Source organism: Passer montanus, unplaced genomic scaffold (assembly GCF_014805655.1).
Source record: "Passer montanus isolate IOZ18808 unplaced genomic scaffold, ASM1480565v1 scaffold18, whole genome shotgun sequence".
Taxonomy (NCBI): Eukaryota; Metazoa; Chordata; class Aves; order Passeriformes; family Passeridae; genus Passer; species Passer montanus.
In genome coordinates, this window is record NW_024365381.1 from 11,439,142 (window position 1) to 11,466,347 (window position 27,206).

At 43.5% G+C, this 27,206-nt stretch overlaps 1 protein-coding gene across 7 annotated transcripts in view; it reads right to left on the minus strand.

Annotated features, from left to right (window-relative positions):
- Nucleotides 1-27,206, minus strand: part of MAPKBP1 (mitogen-activated protein kinase binding protein 1) — a 109,145-nt gene that overhangs the window by 66,736 nt on the left and 15,203 nt on the right. For all 7 annotated transcript variants that reach the window (XR_005627051.1, XM_039704847.1, XM_039704846.1 and 4 more), the window contains one exon: nucleotides 13,107-13,198. Coding sequence is in view for 6 of the 7 variants with exons in the window: in XM_039704847.1 (XP_039560781.1) it covers nucleotides 13,107-13,198 (92 nt within the window). In the remaining variant the exon portion in view is untranslated. The remainder of the gene's footprint in view (nucleotides 1-13,106; nucleotides 13,199-27,206) is intronic.

Here is a 27,206-nt window from a genome sequence, read left to right on the forward strand (position 1 = left end):
CCCATTATTGATCTCTCCTGCATTCCAGAGGAGGCAGCAAAAGCCCCCACTGCAGCAAAGAAACTGGAGCAGCTTTTCCCCTTGAATGCTTCAGTAAGCATAATCCAGGCCATATCTCTGCAAGAGTGTCAATCAAAAAAAAAAAAAAAGAAAACAACCAAAACCCACCACAACAAACAAAAAAACCCAAAACAAAACAAAAGCAAAAAAAAACCCCAACAACAAAACAAAACCACACCAAACACACACAGAGAAAAAGAATGCTTCTTGGAAAGCATGAAGTTAAAGAATCACTTGCTCAAATAGCCAGTTGTTTTCCACTTCTCTAGGCACGGGCAAAGCTCACAATTGCCTTGGGCAGCAGGCTGCCAGATCCACAAAAAGGCACTAAAGCCTCCTGCCAGCCTTGCCTACTCAGCACCCTACAAGGTCAGGCTGGCAGATGCTGAAAGAAGGGGCAGGGGGGGCCTGCTTCTCCCCACAACTGTCCACACCACAATGCACAGGAAGCCTGCTGCAGCTCCCAGGCCCAAACATCCACAGCTCATGCCAGTTCCCTCTCCCAGCCTAGCCACTTCTCACAGAAGGAACAGCTCAGACATTGCCAGATTGGCAAAGTTAAATTCTGCACATATTATCTTTTTAGAAGCCTTGTGACAGCCCTGCCTTTCACAAAAGATGAACATTTACTTCTGCTCTACCTCTATCTCAGCATAATACAGAGCATTTTAAATGCACTGCAATTTTTCGTCAGAGTAGTTAATGAGAATCAGTTGTCGGGAGAACTGAAAAGACAGCTTTCCTGGAAGGAGAAGAAATCATGATAAAACTCAGTTTTGCTTTTTGTATATCTCCTGTCACATCAGTTGTCGGGAGATCTGAAAACACAGCTTTCCTGGAAGGAAGAAATCATGATAAAACTCAGTTTTGCTTTTTGTATATCTCCTGTCACAGAGAAATGTTGTCAGGTTAGAGTCCAAGACCAAGAGTACTTCCTAAAAAGTATTAGGTCAGCACTGCAAAAGCATAACAACTGACTCCAAAGGCAGGAAATTGGCTGGTATCAGCTCTGTCAGTCCTTAGCTGCCAGGTGAAAGAACCAGGTTCAGGTGCACAACAGGCCAATGTGAGTATGTGTTTCAGGGCACAACTTCCAGTGCAGCAGAGAGGGGGGGCCAAGTCCTACATCTGGTTCCTAAGCAATAGTCAGGGCATGCTTACAATAAACACCATTTTCTTGGCACTCCTTAGCTATCCTAACACCGTGCTCTTTCACCTTTAACTCACTGCCTTCTGACACTGAGACCTAAGACCATCTACAGTGCCAGGTCTTCCACAAAGAGGAAAAGTTGTTCACACCTGGTGATGGGATATGTCCTTTGGACTGTGTGTACTTCTTTTAACTTAAACTCTGTGATTTGTGTCAAGGTTGCCAGGAGACACAGTGCCTGTTTTGAGATTCTTAGAAAGGGTGGAGCTCAGCTGAGGCGGCTGGTATCTCATTTTCATCCCAGACTTTGCTATTCAGTCCCCACTCCCCCCCCTTGCTCTTATGCAAGCTCAGGACTTGGCTCACAGGCCAGTGGTGTTGCTGCACCAAGGCACTGGTTGCTAGGAGGTGTAACTGCAGAGATGCAGAGCAGGTAGAGCAGAGAGCAGGCTGCTACCTGCAGGTACACAGGCTTTTGGGCACTCGTGCTCTCTGCTGTCCCCCTCCTTTCTCAGCTAATGGGCAAACCCCAGCAGGCTGCAGAGCCTCAAGCTGAGAAAAGGCCTACATGTTCCAAAATAGCTGAGATACTGAGAGCTTTGCAACACTCCTCTTCCCTATTTCACTAGCATGCAATAGCTTTCCAAAGCTGTCAAAATTTCCCACTTGCAGAGCTCTACCTGAGTGTTTAGCTCTGTTATCAAATAAAGCACTCATGCTTACTCTCTTGCTTCCATTTCTTTGCACATAAACTGCAAGTTTATGACCCTCACCATGAGACTGCTTCCCCAGCCTTCTCCTCTCCTCCTTTTTTTTTTCTTTCAATAGCAACTTACCTTTAGTTCACATGCTGGTTAATGAGATCAAAGCACAAAGTAACAAACCAGCCATCTACATGGGATTATTACCAGTTTGCCTCCCAATTTAAAAATCTAATTGACACACTCCAGGATTGAGGACAGTCAGGGTTCCTCTTAAGGCAGGTTAAAATCAGAAATGACCAATACAATCATCAACACAGCAACTGCTGTAGATATTGTGACAGTCATGAGGGAACTTTCCTTTTGAGGGAACTGGAATATTTGCCCTGGAACTAGGATGGCAGCAGTGAAAAGCATGTACTATGTAGTTTGCCTTAATATGGTTTGTCAGGCAACCCAAACAGCAACAAACTTGCAGGACTCCTCCAAAAAGCCCTACCTTTCCCTGCTCACAGCCTCAGGAATCCAGCACAGGGAAATTTCAAGGGCAGTTAAGTGCTTTTGCTGTGACAAGAATTTCATTGCAGCCTTGCAAAGATAACAGCGTTCCCATTTCCCTGCTCTCACTTTTTTCATCACTAACATTTTTGGCAACAGCAAGAATCCACACTGACATTAATATTCTTGAGAACTCAGCTAATACTTTTGGTCCCCTAAGAAACATTGCACAGGCAGTGCTTGGACCTGCCACACCAATTGTGTGGGACAGGAGCTACCTAACTACTTGCCCTACCCACAGTACCTAACTTCATTTCCAGCTCACTCACACCACTGCAGCACCACATACAGAACAAAACCCCTCTCCAAAATTTTCCATCACTGGTAGGAAGAGCACATGCACACTGCCTACACAGACAGTGCAAGCAAGGAGCCTTCTTCGGCCCATAATAAGAGCCCTGCAATTCATTCTTACACTAAAAAGCATCCCCAACTTCACCACCAGTTAAGCTCAAAAGTTTCTTGTAGTTAACACAATTGTGTGTCATACTGCAGTACTGAATGGTCAGAGTCCAAAGGTAATTAGTAATCAAAGAATTTGCATGTAAAAGTATTCTGAAAAAAAAAGGAAAATGTAAAACACACCACTGAAGGGATGCTTACACAAACTCCATCCCATTTCCTTCCAAAAACCATTCTGAGGGCCTTTCCACCACTGCCCCATTTTGTATCCTCTCTCTAAGGACCAGTCTTGCTCAGTACTTAAAACAGGTGCAAACAAGGACACAGAAGGAGTGGAGCCAGTAGCATCCAGTGGTTTTTGCCATAATCATGTCCTTAACTTTGTGTGTGCAGACACTGCAGCATCAGCTGGGCTTGTGTCCCATTCATGGAACCAGCTGTGGGACAGGGAGCAGGAGCATCGCACTGCAGAGGCTCTGAAAGGCTGGTGGTTTTTGCCATTATCATGTCCTTAACTTTGTGTGTGTGCAGGCACTGCAGCATCAGCTGGGCTTGTGTCCCATTCGTGGAACCAGCTGTGGGACATGGAGCAGGAGCATCACACTGCAGAGGCTCTGAAAGGCAGCACCACGTCTCTTTGTGGGCTTTACCACCTTGAGGGAAGGTTAGTGCGAGGTATTGGGAGAAAAGTGTCCAAACTAGCACAGGGAAGGATTGGTGTACAACACAGCATCTTTCCCATTATCCCCTTTCCCCCCCCTTTTTAAATATAGTCATTATTTAATGCACAACTCCTACTATCCATAAAGGAGAAAATAGAAAACTCTTACTTTTCTTTTTAGGAAATGGTGCAAGCTGGGAGAAACAAAATTATTTTTCTTTACCATCCAGTCCTGCGACAGACTAAGAAAAGAAGTCTGTTCCCCATGCCCTACAACACACTGACTCTTCCCTACTGCTGGCTTTTTTCAGAATAGTCATCCTGTCCTTTGGACAAACCCTCAGTATCATTCCAAATATAGAGCAACATAAAGAATACAAAACAATACACTTCTAGTGAGACCCGACCTGATGTATTGCATCCAGGTGTGGAATCCTCAGAACAGGAAAGACATGGACCTGTTAGAGCCCAGTGAAAAACCACAAAAATGACCAGAGGACTGGAACACTTCTCATGTGAGGATAGGCTGAGAGCTGACCCTAGAAACAAAAAGGCTCCAGGAAACCTTACTGTGGCTTTTCAAAACTTAACAGTGACTTACAAGAAATATGGGGACAAACTCTTTATTAGAGCCTTTTGTAATGGGAAATGGGGGAAATGGCTTTAAGCTAAAAGAGAACAGATCCAAATTAGAATTTTTTTACCAAAAAAAAAAGTAATGTGGTGAAGCACTGAAACAGGTTGTCCAGAGGGGTGATAGATGAGCAAACTGGTTTAGTTGAAGATGCCCCTGCTTACTGCAGGGTGGGTTGGACTAGATGGCCTCTAAAGGTCCCTTTTCAACCCAAATTCTATCATTCTATGACTTTCCTGGACCCAACCATGCATATCGGAAGGTGAGAATAGGAAGGAAGAATAGAGTTACCAGATCACCTCTGAACTGAACTCAGCTTTCTGTTCAACTCAAAGCAGGGTTCCCACATCCTAAGGAGATCCTCAGGCTGCTCTTTCTGGGGAAAGGCATCTGCTTCCTCTCAAAATTCCCTTTCTCTACAGATTTCCTATGAACAAATTTGTGAAACACATCCCAGAATGTTTCATTTCGGTTGGACCATTCCCTTGAAAAATTCTCAATTAAATCTAGGTATCAAAAACCATCTGCCAGTCTAAACAAGTCAAGGCTCCTTGTTATGGCTTTTGGGGGTCTGTTTGGGGTTAGTTGAAGCTTTCTGGCTTGCAGTGTTTTGTTTTTATAAATAGCAGCAAACTTTTACACAGGGCCACCAGTCTTCCACTTTGATTCATCCTGAGTGCAGAGAGTGGGTACTGCCTGTCACAGGTCCTTGGAAGGGCTGCAAGAGGTGACACAGCTTGTGCTCCTTCTGGGACAGGAGGTTCTGTAGCCAGACAGGGAGGCAGCAGTGTGCTCCTACATTGAGCTTAGCTGCAAAGTCCAGCCTTTTCCAGGTGCCTGACAGAAAGGAAGAATTACAAAACCATGGATGAGCACAGGCTGATCCCAGATAGCATGGGTTACACAAGAAATTTTTGGGAGACAGAGCTCATATCCCATGGCTTCTCTTGAAAGACAGGGAATAAACAGACACATTGGTACCTGGAGGCTTGAAGGAGGGTGCCATATCAGACCTATTGCTGATGCCAGATCCTCAAATAGTAACTGTAGGATAAAGCATCACATTACATCTCTATCTGTCCCAGGCTGTAGCAGCTGGCTACAGAGCAGCGACCCACCCCTTGTAACCTGAAGGCTGGATTAGCATGTGGCACTCAGGACAAGGACCCAGAAGCTCTGTGCACAGGGGAACAGCACTCTGTGTACAGCACAACAGCTGCTTGTCTCAAAGGGACCAACACCAAACATCAGCACTGCCCTGACTCATCTTTCAAGACCCAGACTGACACAACGTAGAAGTCACACAAGGTCTGAAGCCAAGCATTCCACAAGATTCCCACTGTCCACCACAAGAGCTACTCCACAGCTGGCAAAGATGGCATTAACCAACACCCCATTGAGCAGCTGAGCTCTCAGAGTGTCAAGGGCTCAGTTCCCAACATATTCCCTCCAGCTGTCTGACAGCACCCCAGTGCTGCAGTCTTCAATGTATGCTGCAGCACTTTTGGCAGACTTGACTAAGTCTCCCTCCAGTTTAGTAAGAAACTTTTCTGACCAGCTATTTTGAGGTTTTGTCCTATTTTTCTCCTTTACCGCTGGGCAACAGGTTTGCTGCACATCTACAGCTACCTCATTATTTAAGATTCTATCAAATGTTATGTCCTCTGCTGGTTGTCAAAGGTAAAGAATTTTAATTAATTAGGCAAGTGATCAAAAGCAGCCACATACACACACTAGGGGACTGGCTGATGAAAACTGCCTAGAAGTCAATTTAACAGGTTTGACTCCAGTTCAGGTAAAGTCTTAAACCAGGGGAGTTTCCCTACAGCTCCAGGTGATTGCTAGTACTGCTTTGTTTGCTTATTTGTCTTCTCTTCTGGCAAACCAAGCAAGATTACAGCTGAACTGATCAATACCCAACCGTTCGGCAAACAATTCCACTCTTTACGTGCAGTTTTATTAGAGAAATGGATTCAGTGTGGAAGAGTCTCCAGTACTCATTGGAGAAACCAAGAAAGGAGAGACCAAAAAGGGAGACCAAGAAAAAAACAATGTAAAAATTCCTCTCTAGCTGTTATGGACATGTGGAGCCAGCTCACACAAGAAAGACTGCCCCTACCCCAGCAGGCAGGACCTTTTCTGTCTGAAGTGCAATGATGGGGATTCAGAACTGGATCCAGCTGCTAGGAGCAGGGCAATTAGTCCAAACTGCATGAGTGTTACTTGTGAATGTCATGGCTCAACTGCAAGAGAACAGAGGAGAGGCCATAGCCCCCTTAAATCCACCTCTGATAATTAAAATATCAGTTACAATTATTGGGCCTGAGAATAAAGCACTCTTGCAAAGTGTATCTCCATTGTTTTTTCCCACATACAGACTTCACTCTCTTGCCAGAAACTAAGACTGCATCAGTCTTCTTCAGCCCACCCTTCTTCTCTACAGCTATTTCTTCAGCTGAACCCTCCCCTCCTCCCAGTCTACATTAGTAAAGATAAGTAGTGAACGAAGTCTTGTTACACCTCGGTCTTCATGCCTCAGTTCAGATCCGTTCCTTCCTCTCCAGTGGGTATTTAACACAGGCAGTTTTGAGACACAAAGTATCCCTGCTTCTTTCTGAAAAATCTGCTATTGCTGGGGAAGGAAAGGAAACGAAGGGCTTGGCTACTTTTTATCATCTTTTTGGACACATCTTTTTGAAACCCAGTGTTGCCCACTTTTGACACAAAGTTTTGCTGGGTTTGGTTGTAGTGGTCCTACTCAAACCATTCTGCAGTACAGATTCTAATTATGTTTAACGATCTCACTTAAAGGGGATTTTCTTATCTTCATCTCTGAGCCCATCATCACAATTGTGCCAGCTGGAAAATCTCCCCAGATGGCATGTTAAGCACAGTAGCCTCACAGAACAAAGGTATTAACAATACTCCAAATTCCTGGGAGATGATGAAGGGAAAGAGGTCTAACTCTTGAAAGGCAACTGTCCTGCCTCTGATGTGACCAAAAATGCTAAAATTTGGTTTGAAGCATACACAAGAACTCTGCTTCATTTTATAGCACGTTTCTACTTCTTTACAACACCGCAGGATTCTCCTTTACAATATAAAAATCATAAAAAGAAACCACAGAACTTCTCTTTCAGAGCTTTTGGTAAGTAAACTTGAAGGAGACATCACAGATAGAAGTGGATTTATCTACTGGCAACCCAGCAGCTCAAGTATTTCAAAATCCCTGTACCAATTCAGGCTGCATTTGGGATACAGCCCAATAGCATTAGTGTTTATGCTAAGCAAAATTTAGTGAAGAATTGTACCTTCACAGAGCAGTAGAGCTGTGCTCAAACTGCACATGTACCATGTACTAGCTCTATAAGGAAGTGGATTCCTTCTGTGCACCTAGAGTTTTCTAAAGGCAGCTACCATTGTGACACCCAAGCAATGTGATCAATTAGTTAATAAAAACAGGCACTGACATAAGGCAGGAATACTTACTCACTTACAAATTAGGATTTCATTGCCAATGTCACCACTAATTCTAACCTGGCCAAAATGGTCATAAGTCTTGGAAAGATCCCAGTTCAGAAGAACATGTTGCCTCATTCACCATCAGTCACCTGTTAGATTTGCCTCTCAAAATCTGTTACTGTACCTCACTGACCAAAACTTTCCACTTTAAGGATGAAAGAATTAGCAAGACAACATCATACCTGCTCAAGTTACACAATGTTTATACTAAGTGTTATTCTTCCATTGTGGGTTATATACAGCTTAAGTTAAAGGGAAATTGTTCTAAACTGATCATTTATTACCTTGTGCAGTAATCTATCTATATAACGATGGAAAATTACAACTAAAACTTTCCAAGAGAAAGTTTTCCATCCACATATGGATGGGCTGGAAACCACTCAGCCTATCTACTGGAACTGGAAAGAAGTATTTGAGAGCAAACCAACAATCACTTCTGGAAAAGAAAAATCTCCATTCTTTCAGCTTCCAGAAGGATTTACCACTCAGCTATGTGAGACAGCTACGCATGTGTTGAGCAGGCTCCTAGATGGATTAAAACCAATTTACTCATTTCCTGTTCATGCCCTTCCTCCCTTTGCTGTGATGGAGACCATCATCACTGCCAGTCAGTACAGGACCTGACAGCCAGGAGGGGTATGACTCAGAAGGGCTGAGGAGTTAAGTGGCTTCCACTCCATACTGTGAATCAGCTGAGGATGAGGGGTGCAACAGGGGAAGACACAGTGAAAAGAGATGAGACTGTGGCTGGATGTTGCTGCAGTGCAGGTTGGCACACAAGAAGCTGCTGCACTGACATGTAGTTTTCAAATATCAAATACCAGTATATCAAATACCAGTTTTCCCAGTAAGGAACACTAATATAAAAAATCCCTAAAATCTATCAGAGTGGCTCCAAACTGATGAGCAGAGTTAGAGGGATGTTTAAACTGACCAGAGCATGACAGCATAGTGTTTAAAAGGCATGGCACACTAAAGGCACAAAGTGCTACATTCCTGCTCCTCAGAAGAAAAAGCACAGGATGCTTCCTCAAGCAGGCAAGTGCCTTACCAGAAGATCAGGTTCCCAACCAGCTATTAGGATCAGCTGAGAGCCAAGAAAAGAACAATAAGAAGTAAAATCAATCAATCAGTCACACCGACCTACAAGGCTTGAAAAACAACACACCAAAAAACAAAACACCAAAACCAGATAAGCTGACTAAAGCTATCTTAGCAGCTGGTCTAGAATTTAAATGATAGACGTTTCACACACCCATTTTTTTCCTTTTAAATGTTAGTCATCCTCAGAGGATTTTCTCAGTTTTGTTTTTTTTCTTGTTTCTAGGAAACACAGCCTCAACTAGCTACTGAAAAAAACCAAAAAACACAAACAAAAAAAAAAAAAAAAAAACCAAAAAACAAACCCAAAACAAAAAAACTCAAAAGAGAATAAACTGAGAAGAGCAGGGTAAATGTAAAGCAGGGGAATTGAAACAAAAAAAGGCCAGAGGAATGGTCCTACCACAAGAGGTAAAAATTTTGATACATTTCCATACTCCCCTCACAAGAGCAACTTTGTTACTCATTGCAAAACCCAAACAAAGATCCAATTAAGCAACTTTGGGTTTATTTCACTTGACAATATAAAAACAGGTGAATGCAGGCAGCAGATACAAGACCTTTGCAGAGGATACAATTTTCTCTTATGTTGTCTTATCTCCCAAGACAAAATCTTTACATCATGTGGTAGCCTGGAATATCTGCAGCACTCAGTACCTTTAGCCCTTTACAGCTGACATGAAGAAAAGTCTCCTATAACACAAGCATCCCACAAGAAACATACCAGGATCAGCACAGCTGCTGTCTCACACTGGCAGAGAGGAGCCCCATTAGGATCAAAAGAGAAAAAGGATAATATGTGCAAAAGCCATTGGGAAGAAAAGGAAAAAATTTAACACTCAGCTCTTCGGCACAACAGTGGAGTTGGAATGAGTTTTGTTGCATTGGGAATTGCTTCTTTCATCAGTTTAAGAAACTTCCCAGGAGATTCAGAAACTCCAGGAAAGAGAAAACTCAGAAAAACAATCACATTTTTTAAAAAGAAACTATTTTAGGCAAACCAGAGACCCAAATTAGGATTATGCTCAAAGAATGCCAAAGCTTCTTATGCACAAGTCCTCATTCACATAGTTGCTTGCATACCTGACGTGGATGAAGTTGCGATGCCTGGGGCAACTGTTTTGATCTCAACCAAATCAATCTAGGCATGTTGAAAGTGTTCGTAGGAAAATACAGCGCTGTTACATAAATTCAGCTTTTGGGGGTAGGACTGGAGGAGCAAAGCACTTGCATGTCAACATTACAAAACCTCCATACCTAAGCAGTAGGATGGGGAAATCACTGGACGACAACTGAGGATGACCAAGTTGCATGCACAGGTTATGAAAAAACGGTGCACGAGCCATGCCCAGTCTGCTACATCAGACTCATGTAAGTAGTCTGGTGTCCAGTAAATGCACAGTTCTGTCTGAGCAATGGAACCCAGATGGTCATAACCACTGTCACAGGGTCTGGTTGGAGTCCTGTCACCAGTGGTGTCCCCAAAGGTTCAGTACTGAGGCCAGTGTTGTTTAACTTGTTCACTAGTGACTTGGATGAAGGAGCAGATGCCTCCTCAGCAAGCTCACTGATGACACAAAGCTGGGAGGAGTGGCTGATCCCCCAGAGGGCTGTGCAGCCCTTGAGAAGGACCTCGACAGCCTGGAGAGATGGGCAGGGAAGAACTGTCAGAAATCCAGCAAAGGCAAATGCAGGGTCCTGCTCCTGGGAAGAATAACCCAGGCACCAGCACAGGCTGGGGGCCAAGCTGCTGGAGAGCAGCTCTGCCAGGAGGGACCTGGGGGTTCTGGTGGACAGCAACTGAGCCAGCAGTGCCCTTGTGGCCAAGGCCAGTGGGATCTGGGGGTTCATCAGGAAGAGCATTGCCAGCAGGTCCAGGGAGGTGATCCCGCTCCTCTGCCCAGCCCTGGTGAGAGCATATCTGCAGTGCTGTGTCCAGTTCTGGGCTCCTCAGTACAGGAGAGACATGGGGCTCCTGGAGTGGGTCCAGCAAAGGGCTAGGAAAATAATTAAGGGACTGGAGCATCTCTCTCACAAGGAAAGGCTGAGGAAGCTGGGCCTGCTCAGCCTTGAGAAGAGCCAACGGAGGGGACCTCATCAATGTCTATCAGTGTCTCAAGGGAGGGTGTCAGAGGATGGAGCCAGGCTCTGTGCAGGGGTGTCAAGCAACAGAACAAGAGGCAAAGGGCAGAAACTGATGCACAGGAACTTCCACCTGAATATGAGGAAAAGCTTCTCTACTGTGCAGGTGACAGTTCAGCTCTTTACTGAACAGGTTGCCAGAGAGTCACCCTCACTGGAGATATTCAAGAACCATCTGGATGTAATCCCATTCCATGTGCACTAGGACGACCCTGCTTGAGCAGGGAGGTTGCACTGAAGGACCCAGTGTGGTCCCTTCCAGCCCTATTTTGTGAGTCTGTCTAATTCAAATAGAAACAAAAACATACAAAATGAAACCAGTGTACCAGAAAGGTCAGGATCCTTTCAAATCAAAAGACATTCACTGCAAATCAGAAGGGGAAATAAAACCCCACAAAAACAGCCAACCAAACTAAAATACCCCACAAAAACCAACAGAACCCAAACTGAACAAGATGATTAGATGGTTAGCTTGAGACTGTATGACTACAGCAAATCACAACACTATCAGGCCAGCCATGGCACAAAAGCAGCAAGTCATACAAGCCTTTAAACTTTTAGAACACACATCTAGTATATTCCTGCCCAGGCCATGAAATGTTACCACCAACAAGTAAGGACAAGAATTCCCCTATAAAGCCCTAAGGAACCACATTACCTTTTAATTAGCCAAAAGAAACCCCAGGTGTACTCACACTTGATTAAATCAACGTCAGGCATGCTCATCAAAGGACATTGCTATTAATAAAACTAACCTACCTTCAGCTATGCAAGAGCCCAAAATACCTGTTTACTGCACTCATTTTCTTCTCTCTCTCTTTGCTGACCTCAAGTGTGAACATATTCAGTGTCAGAAAAGATACACAGGAAGAGGCAAAACACACCAGAATATATTTGCTTGGCTCCAAAGAGTTCAAGCATAACAGATGCTGTTGAACACTGATGTGGACCTCAAACTGTCTGCAGGTTAACAGGCTGTCCATTGACAGAAAAAGAGGCAATAGGCAGAAATTAAAACATATTCAATTCCATTTGAACACAAAGGAAAAATAATTTTTTTAAAACCCTTCATTTTTATGGTTTTATTTTGTTTGTATTACTGTGAGAGTAGTCAAACACTGGAACATGATGCCTAGAGATGGTGGCATTTCCATTTCTGGAGACATTCAAAAGGTGTCTGGCCATAGTCCTGGGCAACCTGCTAGAGGTGACCCTGATTGAGCACAAGGGTTGAGTAGATGATCTCAAGAGGCTCCCCCAACCAAAGCAATGCTCTGATTTGGTGAACTACAATATCTCCAAGACAGGCAAAAATTTCTAGCCAGTATCACTGACTCCATCTCTCATTTTAGCCACAAACACAGAATCTTTAAATGCTGCTAGCACACTCATGGTACCCTTGAAAGCATCATCTACACCTGATTTGGAAGTTCTTGTCTTCTAATTTTCTTCTTGTCTTAAGAGTATGTCCATGCAATATGACTTGGAGATAGTGTCCTTTGTCTTCTCTTTTAGTTTGCTGACCAGCAGAAGAAGCTCAAAGGAGAGACAAACTCATATTGATTCCTTCATCACAGCAGACCTCTCCAGCCCTCACCCATGTCCCCACAGATAGCTCTTTTGTTTTCCATCAAAGTCTCCTTCTGGATACCCTTATTTGAACTTAGAATACAATTGACAGATGTGTTTCACTTCAAAGAACCCGCATATAAGCAGGTTCAGGCTGTAAGCCTGAAATCTTTCTTCACATTTGGCTGAGGAACGTGGCAAGTCAAACTGCAGGGCATCTACAAGAAGGCTTCTGTCAATTCATTGAAAGGATCGTTTGATCCATTAGGTATTTATTGGATTGAGAATCACACTGTGTTATGCCTATGTTCATCACAATACAGAACACAGTGAAAAGTCCACAAAATGTATTTAACTCCCAGCTTAGAGCAAGAGGAATTAGAGTAGTTCCATTAAAAGGAATCTCATTAAAATTTGATAATGCAACCCCTCTCCCTTGCCAATTAAACTAATAGTGCTGAGTCTCATAATTCTCTGGTGTTTAAAGAGCAGTAAATAGGTTTCCTATGGAAGATGATAGTGGAAACACCCTGAATCCCTGAATCTTTATGTTAATGCATCAGTCATAGTTTATTTTAGCTTTGAGGAATATGGTTAGTGACTCACCCTGCTGGATAAGCAACGAGGCCAGTTCTGGGGTCGCAGGCTAATCCTCTGCCTCCTGACACGGTTATGCCCAACACCTTCTCCAAAGTCACCTAGAGCATACAAGAAAGAAAACGGGAAGTACCATGAAATGTGAGTGCAGTTCAAATAGACCCATAACACAGATGCTGATGGTCTGGTTCACACCGGTTCTCTGGTTCCTAGAAATCCACTGAGAAGCACCAGGTACAAAAGTAACCCCATTCAACTTTCAGTATAGGCATAGGAAAATACTGCTAGGTACAGAGAAGGAGCTATCAACCCACTTATTACTTTCTCTGTGCCAGAGCATTGCAAACAGAGGGTTGCAAGCAGCAGATGGTACTGGTGAAAAGCTGGGATGCACATCCATTGGTCACCAATTCCCATCCTTCCAGTAAGGACAACATACCACTGCCTCCAGAGCTTGGCTCTTTCCTGAAAACAGTTTCCAGGTTGACACATTCTCTTTGTTGCCTCCATCCAGAAGTAAGTGGTTCAGCCTGGTCTCAGCCTCGTATTCCTAGGAATAGTCCATTTTTCCTATGGTGCTGGAGGTGGAAATCACTACTAGTGGTTGAGCATCCCTTGCCAGGAGTGGCAAGACAGAACACCATAAACATTCACAAGCCTGCTGCATACCAATGACCCATGCAAGAGACTCTTATCTAGATGTCCCCACACTCCTCTCAGACAAACATCTCCACTATTTTTAGGAAAAGAAAAAAAAATGCAACTGGGAAAAGCTACTTGGAAGATATGAAGGCCTCTGTGGTAAGAAGCTGATAAAAGCAAAAAAAAAAAAAAACCAAAATGGGAAGGACGAGGGACAAATGGAAATGACACAATGTTTTGGGGAGCACTCCCTGGCAGAGAAGGACAGGGAGATTCAGCAATTACCCCAAAGCAAAAGGCTGCAGTGGGATTACACTACACAAAATCTGGTTTGTGGCATGAAAGGACTCAACCTCTGAGCACAAAGCAGTTCTCAGCCCTAGGGTTATTTTGACCGACACAAAATTATTCTCTTTCCTTTACATTTGCACAGCTTCATTTTATTTATTATATATTTGATGCAAACATTCCTCCTCAGCATTGCTGTCTGTGCTAAACTCAAGGATTTTACTGGGTCACAGTCTTCTGTTTTTAATTATCATCATCTAAGTCGTATTTGTTTAAGGCCTTAGGGGCATGGACACAGCATCAGAAGTTACTATTGTAATAATTACTGCTGACTTTAATAGCTGCCCTGAAGACGAACATCTTGCATTTATACCGAGGTGGAGCACAAAAGGCAGGGGCGGGGCAGGTTTCCCACGCCACCCTGACCACACACCTTACCAGACCTGAGGAGTGTGGCTGCAGGGTGAGACACAAGGTCTCACTGAGCTCAAGGCTCAGGTTACTAGGTATGGGGCCAGAAATAACCCCACACAGAGAACCACCTTGATTGAGCAGGTAAAACAGGGCTGAGGTGCCACGCCACCACTTAACATGAGCCGTCCATGCTTTCAGTTAGTTCAAATTTTGCCTGCCTTCAAACAGTGACATGGAAAGTGGAAGATGTAATTTTCCAATCTCTGGAACAACTTGGTCTTTTTTCCCCTCTTATTAATAATATACCCCAGGTATTTTAAGACATTATGAGAAACCACCAAATTCTCCTCTTCCCTTGCAAACTGAGAATCTCTGTTTGGCTTTTACAAAACTCCACTGGATTTTTGTTAATTAATTTGTTCTTAAAAAAGAACATGCAAATAAAAATGCAGTTACAAATCTATTTACAAACAAAGGAACTAGTTTTGTTTCAACTTAATATGGGAACAAGGTTGGGGAGAGGAGTGGGAAAGGCCAGGAGGATATCTACTCTTCTAGACTTGTTAACAATACTTCAAACAAAAATTGTTTTAAAGCAGTTCAAAAACATGCAGAAAGAACTCACTGCTTCTGCTGCTGAAATTCTGGCTAATATCAGCAGTTCCCAAACTAGATGAAGTTTGAATTCCTACAGAAAATGCATTCTTGACAGGAAAGGAGGAAGTGGAAGAGACACGTGCCATTCAAGTAGTTGCATCTAGATAAGGCACCAATTACTTGATGCTGTCAGCAAACATCAATTTAGCAATGCTGTGATTACACTGCTCAGTGCAGGCTTTAGCTCAGTCTGGCTGTAATTGCCACTATCCTAAAAGGCACTGCTTGACCTTGGCTATGCAGACATTCAGCAGCAATTCTGCAACCTACTTTCACCAACAGGTATGTTTTTGCTCTGCAAGGACATTTACTGAGCCTCTCAGTGTGCAGTCTTACACCACAGCTGAGCTGATCTTACAGCAGCCTGTCTTGGAGGGGACAGTTCCTTCCTCCCTCATCCTACACAGCCCACTCCATTTCCCTCACTCCAGACAGCCCTAGCATGGCAATTACATGTCCAGAAGGCCAAACCAACAGAAAACTATGTTCTACTTGTAATTTTCTGTTTGTTTTCTGTTTGCCAGTCTGGGAAAAACAACAGGAAGACCAAATTCAGGGGAAAAAAACCCAAAACAAACGTACCCTTTTCCCTGGCAACTGGATCAATCTAACTGCACATCCAAAGCCCAAGCTGACCCCTCCAAGTCTTCAAGAAGAAGAGAAACCAAACAGGTGCACTATCTGATTTATCTTAACACCCTCATCTCACCAATACCAAAATGTCACCCTTATTCCAGCCTCCTTGCTCACTTTAAAGTCAGTGGAGGTCCCCTGCTGCTTTGCCAAGAGACTTTTTGTAGCAATGCTAGGATGTGGAAAGTCTACCTTTCTCCTATGGTCAGCACAGAGCTTGACATAAAAGGAGTAGCTCAATCTTCCAGTCTAATTATTTTACTGCCAGTGAGTATCTTCTGGCCTCCAAGAGACCATCTGTTCCTTTAGGAAAAGGCAACTGTCAAGGCCATACCTCTGATATTAACAGAAAAAGTGCTACAGAAACAGATAACTGTCTCAAGACTAAAGATTCATAACTTTCTAAAAAAGGCTTCCCCACTTTTGCTCCCAGTCATAACTTCAAAAGCTTTCTAGTGTAAAGAACTTGAAAGGCAACCCCACAAAGCCTACCCAAAGGCAGCACCTCTGCTTGATAATACCGGAGCATAAAAATCAACTTGCATCAAAAAGGATGCATATAAATTTAAAATGTAACCAAATGTGATCTTATGAGACTTCTGAGCTCCACTTCCACAAACCTACCCAAAATATACCAGTTTCTTCCCCATGACCAGCTTCCAGACTAGATGACATAGGGACAAGAGATAGACACTTTATCACAAAACTTGAGAAGGAGAAACATTTCAGAGAGAAAAAACAATAGGTAACAACACCTATTTTTTGTTGGGTTCTTCTCAAAACTGGATTCTTCTCAATTTGCCAGCTAAAACAAACGAATTCTTAATAAGTTTAATTAGGGCATAAACAATCAACTTTAACTTCCTAATCTGGAATTAAGATTCGTCAGCAAAGGGCAGGTCAGTCGATACAGGTCTGCATTATCCCACCTCTGAAGTTACCACTTCCTCCTGTGCTAAGGGCAGCCTCCCAGTCCTACACAGCCATAAACACTGCCAGTCATATGAGTCTCCCAAGCAGCATTTCAGCACATCCCAGTCCGAACTATGTTATTTTGCACACCTTCCCAAGTTTGATCTGAGCTCACCACAGGACCTGGAGAGTTCCCCTGCACATCTGAGACACTGCTCATTCCCAATAGCTCCTGTGTTTGCAGTATGAATCCTACAGTTGTCAGACATGTCACTGCTTGCTCAGACCTTCCCAGGCAACTAATGGGCCACCTCAACACTGCCATCCAAACCTGGAAACAACTGCACGATTAAACCTGTCATTTGTACCTAAATTAGAAGCAGGAGAGGAGGCTGACAAGCTGCATTTGTTACTTCATCTTGAGGATTTCTATTAATAGCATTTGGCACTTTCAGTCAAGGTTCCCTACGCGACTTGCGAGAGTTGTTGGATTGATCCACACACAAAACATTTCTGCAGCTCATTTTGCACTGCCACTTTGCTATCTGAAACCATCCCATCTCCTTTCCTTTAAGGTCAACTTTTACTCAAATTCCAGTGCTCAATATACACTCTTAGGCACCAAAACCTGTGCAGCTAACACCTATCTTGCAAAATCTGATATTCAGCCATTTTACAGGCTTAAATCTAAATTTGGTGACTTGGAACTGCACAAATGTGTGTAAAGAAATTTTTGTGCCTAAGCAGATCCCTTACCCTGTTCCTTCCACATCAAATCCCAGCACCATCGGATAGGTAGGACCTAACCACCAGAGTCCTGAATTGCAGGACTCAAGGTATGAACAGGTATTCACAGCAGCTGGGCCTTCCCAGAAAAAGGGGTCTCACTGCAGCCCAATCCCCTCTGGAAGTCAAAGGGAATATCTGATAGCAGCCCTTGCTTCCATCAGGCACAGTCCCACACAGCGCACAGGGCAAGCCCATGCTTGGGGGAAGAAGCCATCTCTGCCATCCTACTGAGGTGCAGATAATCCTTTCAGAAAGACTGATCCCAACAGCCCAGCCAGCCTCGTCTGGCTTTTCAGAAAACTCAATGTGTGACCAGCTGCACCCAGGTTGCAGAGTGAGTTTCGCACTTGCGTGAGCTCTTTCTGTTGTTTTGAGAAAGTTATCACAAACAATCGCTTCCTTATGCTGTAAGGACAACACAGAAATCCTTGAAGGATCAGCCCAACTTAACCCCCACCCACAAACACTTTCCTCTTTCCCATCATTTGCATTCCTTTGGGACCATCTACACTTGCAAAGCCACACAGGACTACAGGAGCACTGTGGCCTGCACATCCAGCCAGGACTCTGTTAGAAAGCAGTAGTAAACACACCCAGCACAGCAATAATTTCCACCAGAAGTGGTGCCAAAAGGGACAATCTCACCACACTGACAGTCCTGCCTGACCTGTCACAGGCACTCTGCCTGCAGCTGCACTGGCTCACTACTGAACCCCTGGGTAGGAGCTCCTGTATCTGTGCCTGTTTGCACACCAGCAGGTTTCTGAGGTCTGCCTTCATCTTAAAAGAAACAGAGAAAGAGACATTTTCAAGAGAAAGCCATCTTTAGGCTTTAGGCCACCAGGCATCCCCCAAAGAGTTTTGACTGTAGGCTGAATAATAACCTGCCACCACTCACCCCACCATTCTCCCCAGGCCAGCAAAAGACTAAGTAGGAATTCAACAGTATTTCAGCTCCTCATCCTCACACTCACATGCTAAAGAAATTAGAGTTTCTGACTTGATTATCTCACCTCCTGCCTTCTTATGCTATCTTCATTCTCTTTCGGGCCCAAAAATCTCATCGTTCCCTACAAGCACAATTTATTTAAGCATGCAAATAAGAAAACTAAAGCATTTGAAAGGATTTGTGCTACTCTCCTGTGCTCAAAATGACAATTGAGAGAAAAGTGAGAAGCAGAGAAAACTGATGTTACTGTCCAGGGCTGCCCACACACTCCAGTACGTACAGCATTAAGCAGGAGGCTACAGCCCAAGAAAACCATGTCCAGCAAGCAGATATGTCTATTCCAGACTTCATGAGATTGGCCACCTTCAATCACAGACCAATATCTAGCCCTGGTTTCTCCTTTCATTTGCAGCCAAAAGCAAAGCAGGAAAGTCAGAAAGAATGGTATAAACAAATGTATGGATAAAGGTTAAGATCAAGGAAAACTAATTTGATTATTTCTCACCTCCTGTCAGTCTTCCAGACTCAAAATAGATATTCTCCATTTTTAACTTATTTCAGTAAAATTCTCAATCATGAACTTATCCACTCTGTCTATAAAAGCTTAGCATTCACCACACCTTTTGGTAAGGAACTCCACCAGTCTGGTGTATTGCAAGATGAGCCATCTTTAATTATTTGTTTTAAACCTCACTTCTAATAGTTTTATTTGACATACCTCAATCTTTGTATGGGAAGAGACAGTGAACAGTCAGTCCCTATCCACCACCTTTAGGTGGTTCATGATTTTGTAAGGAGCTATACTATCACCTCAAGTCATCTGTGTTCCAAGTACAACAGTCTTCTCAAAGTCACTTTATGGCTCTCCTGAAAGCCATTTCATATCCTTTATCAGCTCTTCTATGAAGTCACTTCCATGACCCCTACATTCTTCCTGAGATTAAGGGGAAACACCAAGACCACATGCAGCTTTCCAGGCACAGCCACAGCAAGTTTACAGAGCATGATAATACAGTCTGTTTTGTTTTCCATTTTTTCCCATTAATACCTTACTCTCAATCTGTACTTTCTGACATCTAAGATCATTTACAGAGAGCAACAAAGAGGTCACCCTGCTCAACAAAGTCACAGATAAGACCAGCTGCTGTTTTGCACTGTTAACGTATCCCCCATTCTGTCCTCTCTGCTGTCCTATGGAATGGGAAATCCTATTCTTGAAATAATAGTTTGATTTCAATGTGTCCTTTCTCTCCAAGCTGTTGTAAGCATTTATGATCAAGATCATCCTCAGAGAGAGTTCTTGCAGCACAGCTATTCTAATCCACTCCAGAAGGGCTACTTCAATAAACGTCCAGAAGCAGGAAAGTTCTATTTTAAAAGCCTTCCCATGGGCCTGTATATAACACAGTTAACATTCTAACCCATTTAATTAAGTGGCAGCATCGAGTCAGCATGACAAGACAACATCCATCAGAGTTCATCTACCTTCCACTGCACAATGTGCCTGCCCTCATCCTCCTGCTTGAAAGTAGGCATATTAATAATGCATGTGCAAAGGCACGTGCTCCTGAAAAAGCAAAGGACACAGAAATTCCTAAGATACATGACCCATGAGGGTTACCTGGAAAAGCCTTCCCTAGCACATCAAGTAATCAGTTGTAACTAAGTAACAATCTTGCAGGGGGGGAGGAAAGGGAGGGGAGTGGCTACATAATCACCTGTTCTTTAGCCTTAAAAAAAAAAAAAAGAAAGAAAAGAAAAAAGCCTTCACTGATCAATTTGACAACCCAATGCTCCTTGGTCCAATACACTGACACAGGGAGCTCCAACATTAAGCCTGAGTTTCACAACAGGACCATGGTTTGCACGTCTGTCTCTCTACACTCTGCTCCCAGAGTTTTCAGCACCTCTGCATGCAATCCAATGTGTTTTCCATGCTGCTACACAGCAAAGTTGTATCAATGCACTCTGGCATCCAATACGTGAAAATGCTGAAAATGTAGCTGTACATTGTCAGCGTCAGCATTTAAGAAATAGCTGTCTATCTTACATAAGTGAAATTCGATACAGAGCGCCAAATCTCACAGCTGGCCCTGTTTGTACATCTCTGCTGCTGCCCCCGAGCCCCACCGCAAAAAAGCACGTCCAGCCTCCAGGGAGCAGTGCACACGTTGTAGGCACTAATCCATCGTCTGAACACACTGTCTGATGTCCTGTTACTGCTGCAGAAAAACAAAGGCTTGAAGTTTTACATTTAGTTCTGCTGAGCTTCGTTTGGCACATAAAACACAGAGCACTAATTACAGCATACTGTTCCACTTAAGGGGCTGTCAGCATTTCCACTGCAAAGCCTTCATTTCAGGGCTTTATAATACAGCTGTGAAATATTCATTTTGCACTTCAGCTTAACATGCAAAGGTCTGGCTTTGGACCAGGTTCCCCTGCCTGATTTTTTTTTCTTGGGGGAGGGGAGGGGGGGGAGTTAGGGTTTTTATTGTTGGTCTGGCAGGGAAAGGGCTGAAGATGGGTGGATGGAATTAACTGCAGGAGGTGTTTGACTTACAAAAGCACACAACAAAACCACTCAGCTCCATAGTTGATTTCTGCCCCTCACCTACCCAATGTGCCCCACTGCTTTTGTATATGTATACAGAATATGCACTTCTAAATTTCTTTTACATATATGTATTTTATATTTTTTTAAGAGGTTTTTCTATCCTCTCCCTCTTCTCCAGCCAGTCTTTCTTCCTTCAGCAACCAGTGCTAGGAAAGAGTAATGTCTTGACAAGCCTGGAGACTGAAAATATTCCACCTGCAAAAGGCAACAGTAGCAAGCCAAGCTCCAACACAGGACCCATTCAGGAGGTCTCTGGCTGACAGAGCAGCCTCCATTTCTCTTGCTGTAAGCCTCCTCAGTCTTGCCACAACCACCATTGCACACACACGAACTGCCCAACTGACCCTCCAGGAACTGCTGCAAGACCATGAAATTGGTTTCATGCAACCCACTACACAGATATGTTCTGATATTTAAGGTGTTTCCAGCCAATGTCAGTTTAAAGCACTATTCAGGGGAAAAACAATTGAGAGCTATGAGCAAGCCCTCACAATTAAGCAATTTTAAAAAATAAAGTGAAAGAGGAAAAAAAGCCACAAAGCAAAACAAAACAGAAAAACACACGACCAGACCATCATAGGGACACAAGCAGTTTCAAATTTGATGCAATTTGATTTCAAGATAACCACTTTAAGATCATCAAGGAACAATCTCCCACAACACAAGTCACAAATGGCACTCCTTGGCACAAGAGTGGCAAGAGCAGAAACTAACTTGCTGAAAGGTTTTGAATCACTGAGTTATGGGGAGCATTACATTACATTTGTAAACCTGCATAAAAGCAGTGGTGGGACAGGGGGTATTCCAGTGGAAGTGCTGAGCCTCAGCCTCTAATGGCTCTGCCAGGTGTGTTGCACAGGGGTTGCAACAGGGGTGTGCAACATTTATTAAAAATTATCCAGACATTTGGACAAATGGAACAAATCAGGGATGAAGGTGGAAGAAATGGAACACAAGCAACCCAGGGTCCCCACAGGCTGTCTCTCCACAGTGTGCGTGCATTTGTCCATCTCTCCACAAAGCCTCTCTTGCCTGCTCTCCCCTCCTGGCCTCCTCACCGTGCTGGCTGCCTTCAGTCCAATTCCAGCTGTCAGGGCTGCATTCCTGACCCATCAGCCCCAGCTGTCAGGGGCTACGTGCTGAATCTGCACTTTGCCTTCTTCATGCACCTGAAGAAAGGCAGTCCCAGGCAGCCATAAATACCATTGCACAGCCCCAGGGAGTGGGTGGGAGGCTATTAAAAGCACTTCCACAAGCAACCGTAGTGAGGGAACTTAGAACTGACAGTAGAACACACCTGCAAGTGCTCCTGCAGCCTGCAAACAGGACATGTAGAGGATTAATTTCCTACTAGCTTCTGCAGCACAACCTAGCCATCATTCAATAATCTTCTATTTCTTCATTTAACAACAGACTGGACCACCAATTATCTCTTCCCCACCCCCACACCAAAGTTCCATTTCTTCTTAATTACTGCAGGGCTAAGGAGAGGTCCATGAAACCTTACCAACTCCAGCTAAAGGCATGACAAGCAGCAGTTTCTCCTCCTTCTACCATTCAGTCATCATTCTCACTGTAAAATCAACACCAGCTAAGACTTCAATGAGGTTTCACAAAACTTTCAGAAAATCTGAGCTTCAGAGATACGAGTGTGGTGAAGGGACAGGGGAAAAAGCGTGTGTAAATTATCCACCATTGTCAGTGTTGTCATGATGCTATTTTGACTTTCACGTGGGAAATTCTTTTTTCCTGATATAAACAAAATTTGTGAAGTCTGTGTGATGAATGCATTAAATGAATGCAAAAAGAAAAAGTGACATCAAACAGGCTACAGGTATTCCTGGTATATAAAGAGTCAATCCTGATTTGTTCCAGACTAAGCATCTGCACATGGAGTCAATCGGACCAGCTCCACAGGCAGTTAAACCCCATGGAACACAACAGAGACACCTCTGTGTGGGCAGGCTTCAAAGAAACCCTTCCTTGAGCTCTTGGGACCTGGAATTCTGCAGGATCACTCCTTCACAAGAACCAGATTTTTACACTTTGCAAATGTGCATTACTTTTTCATAAGGAAAGAGAGCAGACAAGACACCAGACTTCACATAGGGTATGCTTTTGCCCTCCTACATATGCAATTTGTACAGTGATTTTTTTTTTCTTTGTAGTAGAAGATGAAGCCAATTCACCTTCCTCTGAATCAAGAATTATCTATTCAAGTTTTAGGTACAAATGCAACACTGGAGATCAGTGGAAGCAACTTCTGACTTTTAGGCAGTCTTACATACTGGTCTCCTCCAAACCCATGCACATGGGCCTGAATATAGGCAAAGAAAGTGCTTCAGTGAGAAGAAATAGAAAAAAAAAAAAAAGCCAATATAGCTCCCTTGGGCAGAGTTTCAGTTACTCATATAAGGGTTTGAAATCAAGCAGGAACAAACGGTTCTCTCAGCGTAAGGGTCACTGTTCATCATCATTAATCATCACTTCCCAGATAGGAAAGGCTCCTTCCCCTCTGTTTTGCCCAGGCTTTGTACAAAAACCGAGACAAGAAAAAGAGCCAAATAGGAATGTGGGCATAGCACTCACAAAAAGCAAGAGACAAGAAAAAGAGCCAAATAGGAATGTGGGCATAGGCTGGCAAGGTTGCTCCCTCTGTGGCTCTACTGAAGCCCCTCCTCTTGGTCCCAGCCCTGAGCTCAGTCTGCTCCTAAATGCAAACAGGCAACGGTTAAAAGTCCACAGCTTCTCGGGCATATGCTCCAAGGAAACCGTGGCAGCACCACATAATTCTTGACTCTGAAGCAGTCAAACACAGGGGCCATAACACAGCACTGCTAACACTGATACCATCATGGCAAGGAGCTCCCTCCTAAATCACCTTCTGCTGAACTCTATAAACAACACTTATATTCAAGCTAAACTTGGACACAGGGAAGAAAGAGAGGGAGTAGAAAGCCTTCCCCACAGTCAACCCTGCTGAGGGGAGCCACAGAAGGAAAGCCACATCTCAGCACTTCAAGAAAAGCATCATGTTACAATCTCCTTCCCCTGAATTTCTTCTCTGGGGCTTATTTTTGGTATAAACGGATCTGTGAACTGTTTGACAAGGCTGAGGGAGAACTTAGTGGTTCATCTTGAGTCCAAGAGTAGAAACACACAGAGCTATGCAGGATGAAGAAAAACCTTTTGATCAGCCTGCCTGAGGCAACACACATAATTCGTTTGTGATTTCTTTATTCACCTATGACCCCATGCCAAATCAATTAATTTTCATCCTTCACCAGTGATTTACACAGCCATTCTGCCCTAAAAGTCTTTGACTGCCATATCTCATCCCTACCTTACCCACCCCACATTGTCATGAAAGCCTTCTAGAGAAGAGCTTAGCTGTAGGAAGTCTTAAAGAGACTGTAAGTAGTGTCTTAAAGAGACTCTCTATGTAAAAGCCCCACATTTTCATGCCCAGATTCCTTACACAGAGCAGGTATTTCAGAGCTCACCTCTCCTGTCACCTGAGGGATCCTGCCTGTAACGCCTGAACCGCTCCAGGACAAGACCTTGTCCTCCCATGCATGCATCTCCCTAAGATTTCAGTGATGTTATGAGTGAAAGCACATACTTGCATCCTCAGGGAAAGAGAAAATGGTTTTGTTATAAGCTGATTTAAATCATGTTAAAAAATTACATATCAGCAATTTAAAACATGCTAAGATGAGAATAAATACAACAGAAAGGACAGAGTAAGAGCAAAGCATTTATCATACAGACCACATCCCTATGGAAGGAGGCAGGAGGTAAAGAGGTTAGTATTCCATCTCTCTCTAAACATTGTCTGTTTATTTATTTGCTTCACAGTACTTGCAAGAAGTCCCAACAAACACAAAGCCCTCCTGTACTTACAGCAGGCAGCAACATGTATTCTCACACAGCTGGCAATCTACAACCAAGTGTAAGAGGACTAAGTGGCAATATCACACAAACATTGAGGTTAAATGTCTTGAACATTCAACAAATTAGCAACAGAACTGGGAATAAACTTACTCCCTCACAAATTTCAGCAGCTATCTACTGCATAGATCATGCTGTCCCACTGCTGTACCTCTCTCCTGCTTGAGGCCAAGGACAGCATTTTTAAAGAATGCTTAAAAATTAATCAAAAAAAAAGCATAAGAGATTTATCTCTTTTGCCCAAGCCAACCAGAATGTACAGAAGGAGACATTCAAGCTTCCTGCCTGCCACCTGCCAACACTCACTGCCTAGCACTAGGCAATCCCTTCCTGCACTCCTCCCTGCCCTCTGCCCCACAGAATAAGCTTCTTAAAGAATAGACTTTATCAGCACCTTGCCCTTCGTGCATCCTGGAATTAAGAAGCTCTTCACATCTGTCCATCAACATGCATATTGAGCACCCAAAAGATTTGTCCTGTCAGTCAGAAAGGACACCACATCCCCCAGGGGAACTGATACATAGGAACATGGGCCAAAGATTGAGAAAGCAAACTGAAGAGAACAGCACAAGCACTGACTTCCATCATCTCCTCAACAACCCTGTGCCACTTCCCTTCCTGTTCCAGTACAGGGGAAAGCCCTCCACCTGCACCACAGTGTCCCTGTCACATGCCCCTGCTGCTCAGCCACCAGCACAGACAACTCCAGCAAACCCATACGTGTTTACTCAGGTACACACCACTGAGCATCTTTCTGCTGCAAAGATGCAAAATGGTACTCCAGGAGAAGCAATCATCATCCAACAGTCACAGCAGATACAGAATTCAGTTTAGTCTTTTCCAAATAATTCAGATTTCTTACAAGCTTTATGACATAGATCCAGCATCCCAAAGACCTGAATGCTCTTCCTCTAAGTCAGGAGCAAGAAATACCATCAATCCTCACACTTCTGCCCGCACACACAGAGGAAACCACCACTAGACAATAAACCACAGAGAGACAAAAGGTTATAAAGATAACTACAAAGCAATCATAAACAAACTCATTAAGTCATTCATTCAATTTGCTTTCATTCTTCACTTACTCTGCCCTTAAATCACTTCTTTTTGTGATTTTTCCCAAGCACCTTTTCAGTTTATTTTCCTGAAGGAAACAAAGTCTCTAAAGGAGGGGTACAGTAGTCCAAGATAAGATGACATATTTGAGTAGCTGTTAAAGTGACTTAACTGAAAAAAAAAAAAAAAAGAAAAAAAAAATCTAAGTCTCTTAAAACCCTAAAAGAGGGAGTATCTCTGGAAAAGAAGTCTCCTCTAACTTGCATTTAGGTTCAGGAGCATGGGTAACTGGTAGAATTACCAAATGCTAGAACTGAGGAAGTAAAACCATACTCAGAGGAAACAATTTTTATCCACATACTTTAAAAACCCTTGGTTTTGTTACCATGTGGTTTCTGTCACATTTCAAGAAAGCAAAACTTTGCAATAACCACCATTTCTTTACTGCTCTTGTTTAGAAATTCAGAAAGCCCTAGATCCAGGGCACAACCAACTCTTGCTTCAACATGTCACAAAGCACTGCTGCTTTTACGTTCTTAGCAAAAATTGCTGTTGTAAAAAGTAGAATGCAAAAGTAGAGATTATGGAACTCCAGTCCAGCAGAGAGGCAACCCTCCTAATTTCCAGAGTCTGTCTGGATCAGAAATAACTTTGAGTGACACATATAGTCCAGAAATACCTGAACTAAGTACATTTCTGCCGTTTAAACAAGGGAGATAATAACCAGGCAAACACTTGAAGAGCAAAGCAACACAAGAGAGAACATCCCTGTTGACTGACATTTGTGCTGAACCACCATGCTAACCCTGGTCAAACTGTATTTTTCTCCAGTAAAAAAAGAGCTGGAAAGCTTCTATGCAGCTTGTGTCCACTCCCTGCTGTGGTGCACTGGCAGAGAGGTAATGGGCAACTGCTGGATACAAGTTTTGCTGTCACCCCTTCACCAGAACTGGCTCCTGCATGAAGCCAGGCTGCAATTCCCATCACCGACCAGAGAAGAGGTGTTGGATGAAACAGAGCTGATGGCCTGTCAGAACTGAATGAACACAGCTGATGATTTGGACTCTTAAACAAATATGCAGAAAGAAATTACTGTAGAATTGTTTGTGGAGCACTGAAACCTAAAAACGTTCCTACATGCACACAGTCCTTTCTCTCTTCTTCTAATTGCATCAGCCTGTTTAAGGAAAGACAATACCTC